We start from the raw sequence: 14,254 nt of genomic DNA, 5'->3' as shown, positions 1-14,254 counted from the left end.
GCCGGTAGGCGGATCTGCCAACAGTCCCCTAACAGCAGGTGTCATTTCCGGGCAAAATACTGTCTTCGAAAACTTGTACCTTGCATTCCATTGTGTGTACGAGAAGCGTAACCTGTACAAAACAAATAAATAAATAGACACATAATAAAGAAAAACTTACCACGTATCCAAATACATTCCAGGAATGGTTTCTCCAGGGCAGGCCATCTTTGTGTTTATAATGTCTCAGTTTGTATCGGTTCATTTTCACTCACTGTCAGCTTACATTGTCAGATCTTTCTTCTATTGTCACTTGAAACATTTCGTATCTGCAATAGGAAACCGTTTCAGACCCGAACGCTGAGAATGCACATGTTTATCGAGCGCTATTCACAGTACAAATATGAACACATCCAGTTGCCTTAAAAAGAATATAATTACATCTTATCTCTGTATGTACGAGGTCACGATGAACTCAATTCGGATCTCATTCACTCTACTAAAATTCCAGCCATTAAACTTACAGTGACCGGGGTCAGACGAACTGTAGTACAGATAAGAGAAATCAAAGCTACTAAACATGATATTTACCAGTTTGTACACGTACAGTGTAGTGCAGTCGAAATGCCAGTATGAAGCCATTCACTGTTGTCTGTAAGTATCTTTTGTGGGCATTGATATCCGTATTTATAAAAATTGTTATTTGACCTACCATGCGATTTGAATATAACTATTTTAATATCTTAACAACACCAGTATAAACGAACTAGTAATATATTTCAAGATGTAGTGGTTTGTAAAGGTGAGATAAAAAGCTATGAAATTTGGCAATTGCGCGCTGCCATCACAATGAACTGCCGATCTGTAACACGTATGAACGTTGCGTTATGCAATGTGTCACGAAAGAGCGAGTAGTCTTTCGTACAGTTTATCGTGTCTATTTTCTGGGTGTTGATATTTTGATGTGGATATGGCAGTATGGTATTCTGTACAAAGAAGACGGTTTACGATTGACTATTTGTGCCTATTATTCATGGGAGAAGATGTTAAATGTCGGCCTCGATATATTGTTCGATAACATGTAGAGCTGGAAATGAATATGGGAGAAACCAAGGGAAGTTAACGAAAGCTTATATAACAATTTTTTGCGATTTTCCTTTGAATTCTCAACGGGTGTTAAAGAGCTCATAACGTATTACACATGTCCATGGATGGAGGTCATTTTCATTAGCTGGCAGTCTCCTAATTTACCAACAAATTCCCAGTCATTTATAGAAACCGGAAAGTCATTGCAGTGCTGACAAGTGTCCATTATTTAACTCCTGTAGTTAAGAGCACATGCCACCCGCGCTAACCCGGCTAATGAGGTAAACAGGTAAAGTTGTCCCTGTGCATAACTAATTAAGCAATACGCCATGAAGGTGTATGGGGAAGTGGATCTATAGATCCACATTTTCCTGACCTCGGCGCTAGAGGGAGATGAGTGGTCAGCCTCACGCCCCGGCCGCTTTACCCCCAGTACCTATTGGCATGTTGCTTAATAAGTTCAGCATAGGGACACCTTTACCTTTTAATCCTTCCTCCTTTATTCTGAAAGGACAACAGTAGGCTCATGAGATTACCAGTCTTTATGAAAGTTGGTATGCATATCACGGCACTTTGCCCGTCTCAGTGGCGTACTTCATAAATCCATACCATCCGTATGTATGTCTGTATGCGTATCCCCTATCGTTGCTAGGCAACGGCTCGGTAGAAACGTTATCCCTGCAACGAATACACACGCAATAGCAGAAGAATTGTTGCACACGTGGTTTCTATGCCATCCGTGTCTCATCAAAGGAAATTAGGCGATTAGCTCTTCCCAGAACTTCTTATTTACTTTTTACTTCGAATGAGCAACAGAGAGTTTTATTTATACACAAAGTTGTAGCATGTCCTAGCGCGGACCGCGTGGAGAACAGTGGGTGGAATCATACAAACTGCATTAAAGCTATCTCAGTATCGGAGTTAATGAGCATCCGTTTAGCGATTTTTGAATTGTTACATGCTGACAGAGAATGCTCTCGAACGCGTCAGAAATTAGTGTACTCCAAGTCGGAACAAGTTCCTTAATTATGCTAATTTCCGCCAGTCCCTTCAGAGCGATTTAAGACTTTGCAGGACAGGATACTCATCATGGAGGCTTTATGAGATAATCTTTTCATAAGTCGTAAGAAACGAAAAAGCCCTAATCTCAGAGTACTAAGAAACAGTAATAAACAAGGGTGTACTGTTCCCAATACAGTAAAAGGCAGAGGTAAAGCTATCCCTGTAACAGGGCGTGAAGGCCTGTAGGGCTGTGAGATGTCGAGGCTGCCAAATTTTCTCTAAACAATCGTCTAACAGGCCGGTCACGGTAGCCGAGTGGTCTAAGGCATGCACTGTCTTCGCTCGCTCGGAAGCCGGGATCGTGGGTTCGAATCCCACTCAGGGCATGGATGTTTGTGTGCATTTTTCTGTGTTTGTGTACAGGTAGAGGCCTTGCGACGAGCTGATCACCCGCTCAAGGAGTCCTACCGAATGTGTAAGATCGAGAAAAACCGAAGTGAACGGAATTCATGGAGGTAGGCCTAGGTCCACTGGGGCTATAGTGCCAAGGGGGAAAAAAAATCGGATAACAGATGGCGGTGAGGCCTGATCAGAACCTTATCAATATATTTATCACGTTTCCTGAATATGTACTTCTACAGACTAAAATTGACACTAGTGGCAAGAAAATCAGTGACGTAGAAATCACTATATATGTATGTATGACAGACGTCAAGAGAACAAGATATGAATGTCAGAGAACATGATATCTGTGCCGAGATAAATTTCTGATATTAATCTCACCATTACTGAGAGCGCTGATTAACTTTGAATTGTCCAGAATTCATAACTTAAGATCGTGTATTTCCTGTATCAGGCCGTGAAGGCCCACAGGGTTGTGAGACGTCGAGGATCCCACATTTTCTAGACAATCGGTTCACAGATGGCGGTGAGGTTGTCAGCCTTACGCGCCGGCCACCGTTTATACCCAGGAAGATTACTGGTACTTATTTCTGTTACAGGCTGAGTCGACCCCAGGATCATAATACGGCTGGAAAGATTAGGTTAATTGAAAAATGCAATGACCTCATCGGGAAGGGAACTCGCGACCTTTCGGCTTGTAGTATGGGGCCTCGGCAAACTATTCTACCCCTTATTATTATTATTATTATTAGAGGGGGTGGGTTTCCCCATGCACTTAGACAAGTTATTAATCCATTGTGCGTCCCCCTTTAATTTCTACTGTCGCCATACCCTACCGGTACTGGTGCGTGCTACCAGCCCCGTTCAGCCAACGAGGTCGGCCGTCGGTACCTGATATTTCCCCCATCTACCAGAGGCATTGGAAACTACTTGGGCGGGAAATTGTTACCTAATTTTGCTCAGAGGTCTCCTAGAGACATGATGATCTTTTACGTGCCGTAAATCTACGACACGGGACCCACGACCTCCGCCGGGTTTGAACCCGCGTACCTTGAGTCATGAGGTGGGAACGTTACCCCTAGACTACGGAGGCCGCTTATTCTACCGCTTGCCCAAATATTTAAGTGGCTCTGCTTGCCACTTGTCATTTCTTGCTCGGGTTATTCTTCGACAATGAAGATGGATGCGACGTGTTCATCCTAAACATCGTTTGACTTCCAACGGATTACAAGGCGGGAGAACCTCAGATCTTATAAATACAGCTTTAATAGTAAAATTATTGAAATGTAAATGAAAGGTTATTTACGCTTGAATTATTTTACAATAAAAATCTGAATTTGACTGAAATCTGTACTTTAACGTGGTTCTAGAACTATCAAGTTTTTCGGTTGTTGTACCACGGCGATATTTATTTTCCAAATTAACATATTTTTATTTACAGTCCCGTTACCACTCGCACGCTCTATCTGAATACGGACTAAGTGTTCTTCAGGCCGCGCCATAGTTCAAGCGGGTTAGTTTTTGTTTGGGCCGCGCCATAGCTTAAGCGCTTAGTCTAGTCTATGAGCTCGATTTCGGGTCTGGTCAAGTGGGATTTGTGGTGGACAAAGTGGCGCTGGGGCAGGTTTACTCCGAGTACTTCGGTATTGGTGGATTGAAAATTGGCAGGGGAAACCTAAGTACTCTGAGAAAACCTGCCCCAGCGCCACTTTGTCCACCACAAATCCCATTTGACCAGGCCCGAAATCGAGCTCATAGACTAGACTAAGCGCTTAAGCTATGGCGCGGCCCAAACAAAAAGTGCGTAAACAATCTCTCTTGTCAAATTGAGTGGTATAGCTACATTTAAAACTACATTACAGTGCCATCTATGGGAAACTCCTAAAACTATATGACTAGCGAGACACGGTGGCAGTTTTCCGAAAATTGTCAGTTTGTGGGTGACGTACTGGTGAGGTTTGTGAATGTACGTGTAACCTCCCCATTGCCAGCTAACGTAGTGACGTCACCATTCATTAGAGGCGTTGTTAAAAATCGGTCTTCCCCGGTCAGAAGGTTATAGTCATAAAACGGTGTATCGTATTTCAAGAAATTGGGTCCGTTTACTTATTATGCAGAACTTGCAAGAAGAGGCCATACAGAATATTGGTCTAGGACAGAGGTAGAGAACTAGGGCCCGCTGGCGGGACACGACCTGAGAGAGCTTATTATTCGGCAAGCGGAAATGGAGAATTTGCCCACGTTATTTTTAACTTACATAGTTTCTTTGCAATTTCTCAAGCAATTTAGTAACGCATTTCTACACTGGAACATAAGAAGTTTATTTCAGGTGACTGTTCCAGATATGGGCGTAAAACTTGGTCTTTGATATTATGGGAAGAATATAGACTGGACGTATTTGGGAACAGAGTCCTGAGGAGAATGTTTGGACCGAAGAAAGATAAGGTGACAGGAAGTTGGGGAAAAAAACTGCATAATGAGGAGCTTCATAACTTGAACTCTTCGCCAAGTAAAATTAGAATGATCAAGTCAAGGAGGATGAGATGGGGGGGCATATAGCACGAATGGGAGAGAAGAGGAATGCATATAACATTGGTGGGAAAGCCAGAATGGAAGAGACCACTGGGAGGATGGGTGAATAATATTAAAATTGATCTTAGAGAAATAGGTTGGGATGGTATGGACTGTACTCATCTAGCTCTGGATAGGGACCGGTCCAGGGCTCGTGTCAATAAGGTAATGAACCTCTGGGTTCAGTCAAATGATGGGAAATTCTTGAGTACTTGAGCGACTGGCGGCTTCAAAAGAAAGGCTCAGCTCCATGCAGTTAGTTTGTTACTTATATTGTTGCAGCTGTGGACATTTCTTAACGGCCTCCGTAGTCTAGGGGGTATATCAACTTCAGAATATGAGTTTCCTGAACTCTGTCCATTCTTCAGCACTCCAAACAGAACGATACATTTCGGAAACTCAGGACCCTCAAGACTGTTTCTGTTCTTGGGCGAAGGAGCGGCGAGGGGACCTAAAATCCTCTACCGAAGAAGGGGCAAGGCAGAGTACGTTATTCTGGATTGAACCCAGTGTTGTTCGGGAAAAGCTTGACGTTTTGGAGGAACATATCTGCTTTCTTTCTTGGTTTACTATTTGACCCTGAGGATCAAATATAATAAAAATGTATTGTTTGAAAACAAAAGTTTCCATTGAAAAAGACTCATGACTACTTGATACATTTGACGAAAATGTGGATCGATTGTTTTGCTTCGGAACATTCTGTGTTGTGGGAACTGCCCACATTCAAGCAAGTGTTCATGTTCTTCCACATCCTTCACTGCAGAATATATCAATCTATTGGATTTGAGGGGAAGGGGCACGCGGTACCGTAGTTGGTTGAGGCACTATGCTACGAGCCGGAAGATCGCGGGTTCAAGCCCCGATGAGGTCATTGGATTTTTTTTTAATTTACCTAATCCTTCCAGCAGCACTATGGCCCTGGGGTCTATTCAGCCTCTAACAGAAATGACCACCAGGAATTAATTAAATAATTTTCCTGAGGAGTAAGGTGCGGCCGGCGCGTAAGGCTCACAACCTTACCGCCATCTTTGAACCAATTGTCTAGATAACGTGGGACCCTCAACGTCTCACAACCCTATGGGCCTTCACGGCCCCTTACAGGCATAGCTTTACTTTTTCTTTTTTTACTTCGGCGGATTTTATAGGTTCCTACAGCGGTAACTATAAAGAATATTATCGTCCTGTATGTGACGTCGTGTAGCCCGGTAGAAGTTCAGTTGGTATCTGACCTCGTGCAACCCAGTAAGAAGCTTGTCTGCGACGCAACATGCAATACGTGTACCGTACCTACCGGAATACATGGCTTTACATCTCAGATACCAATCGATTTTAAACCTGAAAATGCATTATACCTGTAGTGAGCCGTAGGAAATATTTAATCTTACCCAGTTCGAATCACACATGCTTGGTTTTCTTACCTCACACGGAAAGTGTCCTAGTGTGTACCGTACTACATTACGTAATACCAAATTCGAGAAGTTCGAGAACCTGATTTTGCAATAAATTTCCCAAAACTCCGGGGATACGTTTGCATAGAATGGGAAATTCGGTTCCATAATCCTATTGGTAGACGTCTGTAGTCCTGCTAAGTTAAGCATGTTGAGTAGTTTAGGTTGTAAGATGTGTCGAAATTAATGCCTAGTGTACTGTTTTGAAATATATTTGCGAACTGGTTGGCAGCTGTGTCAGATTTGCTTAAAGGTGGCTCATAGTTTATCAGTATATGGTGCATGTATACCCATGAGAAGTATACGGTTGTCTTAATGTGTCGCGGTAATTTTTTTAGGTTATGAGGGTGCTTAAAATGTTTTATTCGGTTATTGGTTGTCTGTTTCAGGATGAGTGTAATTAAAATATGTCCACCACCATCAGAACTTTCTGTAATAAAGACAAACATTCATTGTCCTGAGGAAGATTGCAGAAGTGTATTTAAAAATACTGCCAATTTAGACATGCATTTATTGAAGCACCATAAGAAGAGCACATTAAAGAAAGGCGATGGAGTAAATTGCCAGTATCATTGTCCCATCGACGAATGTCCATATAATTTAAATTCAAGACAGTTTTTCAAGCGTTTGAAATACTTGAAGCAGGTAAATGTACCATACTATTGCTGCTGCTACTACAACTATAATAATGTAATTATTAGGTAATGGTAAGTTGTAGAAACCTTTGCTCTTGCCTTGCCAAGTTTTATGTAATCTGACCAGCCCTCATCCCAAGGCACTGCAAGTTCCAACCATTTATTAGTTTGAACAAAAATTTCCATGGAAGTGGACTGGAGTGAGCTGTTCAGCAGAAACGTGAAATAAACAGTATGTGATTTTTTTCGTTAGAGGATAAAACATGATGCCAGCTAGTGTACCTGGCACATTTAAGAACACATAAATGATGCTACTGTTAGTTTACTTGAAAGTAATGTATTTATTATGTAGTTTAATGTGTCAAGAACAGTATTTAGGGTGTATTTGACATCTTTCAGATAATGTAAATCTGCTCTGATTACAACTATGCACAGTTGTGTGAATTCATAATTTCTGCCAACTTGCATCAACTGACAGAAGCACTGTATGAAATATGGACATTCTTGTTAAATAAAAAGATTTTGTCAGTTATATTATATCTACTTCTCTCTTAAAATAATATGAACTCAGAAATTATACGTGCATATAATGATTTTGATTTATTTTCAGCATTATTTGAAAGTCCACGCAGAAAAGGTTTTTCAATGTCAAAAATGTCTCAAAGGGTTCTCCACAGAAGCAGCCAAGACACATCATACAAGAATCTGTGGGATCAAATTCATTTGCTCCTGTAACCATACTTATGATTCATATGAGGCATTGCTCACTCATGCAAAGAGATTGTCACACACATTTGACGAGAAGTTCAAATCATATGGAAAGTATGTATTACTCAGGAACAATATAATCTGTAAGGTACTACAAATTGCAGTTGAATGGGTATTATTCCTCCTTCAGGGTGTTTCAGGTTCAAGTTTTTGCCCTGAGATTGTGCAATCCTGACTGAAGTCTTGCAGATAAATGTCAAGATACAGGTGTTCCAGAAATTTACCACATTCTTGTGCTTTCATCCTTGTGTGTGTATGCATGAGTGTACAGCATGTTAGTAGCAGAAAACTATAACAGCAAGCAGAACTGCAGTGCAGAAATGTCATCAAATCATTCTTATATGTAAAGGTAAAGTCCCTGTGCTTAACTAATTAAGCACTACACCATGAAGGTGTATGGGGGAGTGGATTTATAGAGCCAAATTTTCTTGACCTCGGCACTAGTTTGATGTGAGTGGTCAGCTTCACACCCCAGCCGCTTTAACCTGGGGAAGGAGTACCCAGTACCCATTGGATAGCAGGCCAAGTGGGTCCCAGACCTGGTCTGGATGACGTGAAGAGAAAATTCTTCATCTTACTGGGACTCGAACTGCAGCCCCTGTCATCCATCCCGTAGACAGTCGCTATACCGACTACGTTGTGTTCAAAATATATGCCATTAGTGTCATGATGTACAGTGTCAAACAGTGAAGTGCAATGTGGTAACATTATTCTGTAACTGTATTAGTTGACAATACTTATGAATGTTAGTATACCAAAAATTCATTATAACATATCTTTTGCATTTGGGAAATTCTGAATGTCTTGTTTGTATCACAAATAAGAACAATACGTACATTCAAACAGAATTTAAATTAAGAGTAAACCTCGCGAAAAGTATAAAAAAACACAAACTTTATACATATTTTAATGTAAAGCATCTTGTGGTTTGTTCCATTGACCATTCATCTAAATATATTGCATACAGATAATATAATTGGACAAGTTGGGCATTTTAAAAAGCTCCTTCTTTGACTCCTAACAGGAGTCTAAGATCTATTGTGGAGCTCATTGAAGTCTCCTGTCCAACAGGTACTGAGGGCACGTTCCCCAGGGTAAAATGGTGAGCATGAAGCCCGCCTCACCTCCATTTAATGCGGACATTAAGAATGCATGTAGTTTTAAGCCCATACCTGACAGTGTTAGATATTCAGCTCTTTGGACAAGTCAGGTACAATGTCTGAAGTTCTTCTTTGGCAGTAATAATTCTGAAACTAACATGCCATGACTCAAATTACGTTGATTTTTTCTAATTTGAATACAACTTGCAGACAGAATTTCTTTTTAATGTGGCATTCTATATAACTTATTCATTTGAATTTCAGACGATTTACTGGCACAGTATCTGACAAGGAAAAGAAAACCACAAATGTGGGAAATTGCCAAGAACTTCAGTTTGTTTCAGCAGCAGTTGCTGTGCCTGTACACTTAGTGGCAGCTGTTGCTCTGAGTGAGCTTTCTGGGATAGGCTTAGGAACTGCTGTGGATAAAGGAGTTCAAACAGATGGGCAAATTGTAGCCAGTAAGAGAACAAAGAAAGCGCCCAGCCCGTTTAAATCTTGTGAAAGGGCAACTAAACGCAGGATGTCAGCTCAGACACAAACAGGGATTCTGCCACGAAATAAACGTCCCAAAATCAGTGCACAGACTCAAACTATAGGTGATTACATCCTCAAAAAGGCAATGAAAGATGCTGATATTCTAATCCCTCATGGAAATCAAAAATCTGCTATAAAGCAGACAATGCATGGTGTGACAAGGAAGAAAAGGAAGAGTATGGAGACACAGACTGTGAGTCACATTGGTACCAAAACAAAACTTAAAAATCAGCGTCTGAATGACTTTCATACAAAGTACCCACATACAGACACTAATTTTACCTTAAATGATTTTCCGTCAACATCTAACATGACTTTGTCTGACAACCCTACTTCGTATAGACTTGGGATTGATGTAGGATTGCCAGATCTGTGGGTTAGCCAGAAAAATTCATCAAGCACACAAACGAGTCCCATAGCAATGGATGCTCTAATGGAGCAAGAGGAAATATTAAGTCACAGTGTAACCCAAACAGATCTAAATTTGTCATTTTTTGGATCAGAGTCATGTGAGCCCAGCTCAAGCAGCATTCATTCGAGTTCTCAAACAATGCATAGTTTACAAAGATATTTTGAAGATAATTCGAACTGTAGTTTTAGTACAGAGGTTAACAGTGTAACTTCTACATTTGAGCCTGAATTGGCCTCTACTTCATGCAGATCAAATATAGAAAGTAATCTGGGAACATTAGCTGATGAACCTTCACAGATGGACAGCTTCCTGATGCAACATCGTAAAATTTCCTTTGATGTAAATCGTTCCTGCAGTATAGAAACTCAGACAGAATTAGATTTTAGTGGTTCTTTCCTAACAGACTGTGCTGATGATGCAGATACATCTTTCACCTTTTGTTCCAACATTGAAACTCAGACTACAGAAGATTTCCCATCTTTTGATCATCTCCTTTATACAAATATGTATACACAAACTTGTGATGAGACTTTTTACTCTGAACTTGGATTTGTGAATATTGAAACCCAAACAGCCTGGCCACAGTTTGGTGATGACGACTCTATGCTTGTTTCAACAGAAACTCAGACAGCATTGTCAGGATGTTCTAGCTCATTCAGTTACATGCCAAAATCATGATAAACTTCCAGAATAAATTCTGAAACAAGCCACATGAAACCAAAATAGATATAGATGAATTGCTGGAACTCATTGCTGAATTATTGAAGCAGGCATCTGATGACAAGTTACTGTGAGACTTGTGGAAACTGTAAATGAAGAGTTGTAGTATGTAAAGGTGAAAAAGATTGCATATGGCTGTAGCTGTCCTTGGACATTGCCAGGGAAGATAATTTCTTTGTGCATCAGATACACTTTGAATTTGAAGTTGGGTAAATGTGCATTATTATATAATGTCAGCAAATTTGTGTTGTAGGAAACCCCTTTGTCCTTCAATGCAGCTGTTATGTGTCAACTTTAAGTCTTGGCTTACATGTTTTATGTTAAAAGTATGTGGAAATATGAATGTGCTGTAAACATGTTCCTTGTTTTTGCACCTTTTATGTATCACATAACTAAGAGTCACCTAAGACATAATAAATATAATAGTTGTGTTAATATTTATTTTCTGTCTCTAGAACCTCAACTATCATGTCTGTCTGAAAAGTCCCTGTCTAGTGCAGAAGAGTTTCTGCAAGAACTGATACGAAGTACTGGAGCAAATTCTGTTCACTACATCAAGCACAATGAAAGATCATAAATAAGTCACTGAAATTTCTATACTGTTGCAGTACTGGAGCCTATTTAAAAATCCATTGTAAAAATAAATTGATGGCATTCTTGAAAAAGACTGCAAATTGATCAATCCAGCAGCATAATGTTCATACCAGATTTCATGAACATTATTCAAGTCGTTCAATAATTGGAAAGTGGGTGAGGGGACACTTTTTTTAGCCATAGAAAAGTGATGATTATTGTACAGCAGATGGAACCGACACATGAAGAAAAGCACTGGCATCAAAGGGTCATTCTATATGCACTCAGTATGTTGTCTTCTGTGCTCTTACATAAAATAGTGCCACCTGTAAAAATTCCAGTTCTCTTCTGGTTTTTCACAGTAGATAATATTGTCATGTGATTGACTATAGATAGGGTCTGGATCTATAATAGGATTTAGTGAACTCTTTAAGACTTGCAACTTCACTAATTCACACACACTGCAATTCACCACAGCATGCACTAAGTCTTCTTTGTCTTCACCAGTATTCTGGTAACAACTTCCAACGCAGTAGATGCCTCAACTTCTGTGTTCAGTGGCTTCTGTCCTCGCTGGCTGGCGTCCATCTCACATCTTGACTCGGTGTTGCTATGCAACAGCTTGCAACAGTGGGGGCTCCTCCAACTCCCACACCTCTGCCAGGACTGCCTGTCCCTGAGCTCAATATCTACTTGACTCTCGACTGACTTTAGCTCATAGTCAAAGTCATAGTTACTTTATGACAGGTGGTTTGCTGGCAGTCAGTTTGTCTTGGCGTCAGGCCCCTTGAGACCCACAACCAGAGATTTTTTTCAGTTGAATTCTTGCAGTAATAGTCCTTATGTAACATCCTCTCTAACACAAAAATTGGCTTATCTCTTCTGAATGTGCTTGGCCTTTCATCAAGTGTAGATTTCACACATATAACATGTTATTGAAAATTATTCCTTTTGCACTACACACAAGTCCTCTGTCAGTACAGGCTTTACAGAGCACATCATGTCTAACTTACGTATCTTATGCTACAACGGCAGCTTAGTCACTTGAACGCAGACATTGCGTTTACTGTCCCATAACTTGGTAACGGACATCGCTCCTGATTAAACTATTCCAGCTTTCAGTGGACATGCCACAGTATGTTAATATTATTCCATTTATAATGTAATGTAACAGTTCACAGTTTGGTAGTTACTATAGGATTCTGACAATGGTGTATAACACACTGATATGTTGGGTTTTTGGACTTTATCCATCGTCCTGGTTTTTAAGATAACAAAATAAAAACATGACGTTTCGGAAACTGGATCTGTTTCCGTCCTCAGGTGAAGGAAAACACCTATTCAGTTGGGTCCGTTAGAAAGAGCTAGCCTCAATCACTGGAACCACTGGAATCACTGGTCCAGTGATTGAGGCTAGCTCTTTCTAACGGACCCAACTGAATAGGTGTTTTCCTTCACCTGAGGACGGAAACAGATCCAGTTTCCGAAACGTGTTTTTATTTTGTCATCTTAAAAACCAGGACGATGGATAAAGTCCAAAAACCCAACATATCAGTTCACAGTTTACCCATCGAGATAAAATTAATTACATAACAACAAAAACAATAAGTAGGAACAGCAGCATCTAGCAGGCAGGATGGTGGGCCATTTGTTGACCTGTTCCAGGCCCATTTGCCCAGCAATATCTTCAGAAGTCTTCCCCGGTTCCTTGATCCATGTAGTTTGTTATCTTTTTAATAGTTTCAGAAGTTCCACCCCCCTTCTGTCAATATGTTGAACCACACTGGTTTTAAATTTTTCAAAATTTTGTCCAATATAGGTTCTGTTCTTATTGTTTTGGTATGTCATTTCTTCTTTGGCCCAGTCAAGTGTTCTACATTGCTCATCTCAAATTTTATTTCAGCAGGCATAATTCAGATTTTTCTGTTTGCTTTCATTGTCCAGGATTCACTAGAACATAGAAGTGTCAGCAGAGGTAGTGTATGTTGCATTCCATGGGCATCAAGAGGTAAATCCAATAGAGCAGGTTTCATTCTTTGACATGACTGTGGAAACACAGCCAGCTTTCAAAGCATTTAACTAAAAACAAGATTATGGAAATTGTCCAACATGGTGATGGAAGCACATATAGTTTCTGAAATGAGTTTTTTAAACCAAAAACAAGATGACAGAAAATCTCCACTGTATGTGTCAGTGTAATAACACATCATCATCATCACCAAAGACATTTAGATGTACCAGTCTGATTAAATTACTGTAAAATCTGCCTTAAACAGACCCTTTATTAAATGGAATTTGTCTTAAGCGGAAATATTTTCAGGTCTCATGAATTTGGGGCTGAAAAAGGGCGTTAAATATCCTGGATTAAACGAAAATCAAAATAATCCTTTATACAGAAAATTTCCAGTCTTCCAGAATGCACTGTTTAGAAGAATTTTATGCATCCTGTATATTCTACAGAATTTTGTTTTCTCTAACGCTCTCAATTCACCTTTTAACGGTACAACTTTGTTTACACACACAATTAGAGAAACCTTCATATTGGCCACCTCTGTAAGTCAAGACATATTTTTACAAAATTGGCAAAACTGTACTAATTTATATATGGCTATCTTTTATCGTGTATCTGTCTTCCTCCTTGCATTTCATGCTATGGTTCTGTGCATACTGTGGCATGCCACCTAAAAGCCAAAATACTGAATTAGAGTGGACATCCATTGTTAGGCAACAGCTCCGCATCGTCTGGGTAACAAACATGTTCACGTAACAACACGTGTATAACACACGAAACGGAATCTTGCACAAGGGGTGTCTTCTAGGCGTCCAAACTGACAGATATAACAGACCAAACAGAACAGAGGCAAATGGAGCAGAGCTGGGAGCAGATGAAACCAGCTAAGATAAGAACAAGAAGATGACGACTAGTCAGGTGACATCGTCTGGAAGACGTTTATCTTCAAGTGACTGTAATTGTAACTGTAAACAACTTATTCAATAAACAGCTTCACCTAATCCGGAACC

The 14,254-nt window shown here is 40.2% G+C and overlaps 2 protein-coding genes across 4 annotated transcripts in view; one reads left to right on the top strand and one right to left on the bottom strand.

Annotated features, from left to right (window-relative positions):
• Nucleotides 1-6,741, bottom strand: part of LOC111866724 (calcium-transporting ATPase type 2C member 1) — a 100,562-nt gene extending 93,821 nt beyond the window's left edge. The window contains exons 1-2 of one of the 3 annotated variants that reach the window (XM_023855930.2): nt 6,459-6,741; nt 161-308 (exon numbers count right to left, since the gene is read on the bottom strand). In XM_023855930.2, the coding sequence (XP_023711698.1) occupies nt 161-244 (84 nt within the window). In that variant the 5' untranslated portion in view covers nt 245-308; nt 6,459-6,741. Of the gene's footprint in view, nt 1-160; nt 309-6,425 lie in introns of those variants that run through there. The other 2 variants (XM_023855931.2, XM_023855929.2) reach the window with 2 other exon arrangements.
• Nucleotides 604-11,097, top strand: LOC111866727. The gene is made up of 4 exons (XM_023855932.2): nt 604-633; nt 6,878-7,133; nt 7,734-7,945; nt 9,256-11,097. Exons 2-4 carry the CDS (start codon nt 6,879-6,881, stop codon nt 10,616-10,618), a joined length of 1,830 nt encoding a protein of 609 aa, XP_023711700.1. The 5' UTR covers nt 604-633; nt 6,878; the 3' UTR covers nt 10,619-11,097.
• The last annotated feature ends 3,157 nt before the right edge of the window (nt 11,098-14,254 follow it).

This window comes from Cryptotermes secundus, unplaced genomic scaffold (assembly GCF_002891405.2).
Source record: "Cryptotermes secundus unplaced genomic scaffold, Csec_1.0 scaffold213, whole genome shotgun sequence".
Classification (NCBI taxonomy): Eukaryota; Metazoa; Arthropoda; class Insecta; order Blattodea; family Kalotermitidae; genus Cryptotermes; species Cryptotermes secundus.
Note: the sequence above shows the minus strand (reverse complement) of the source record. Positions and strands in the feature narration are given on the sequence as shown.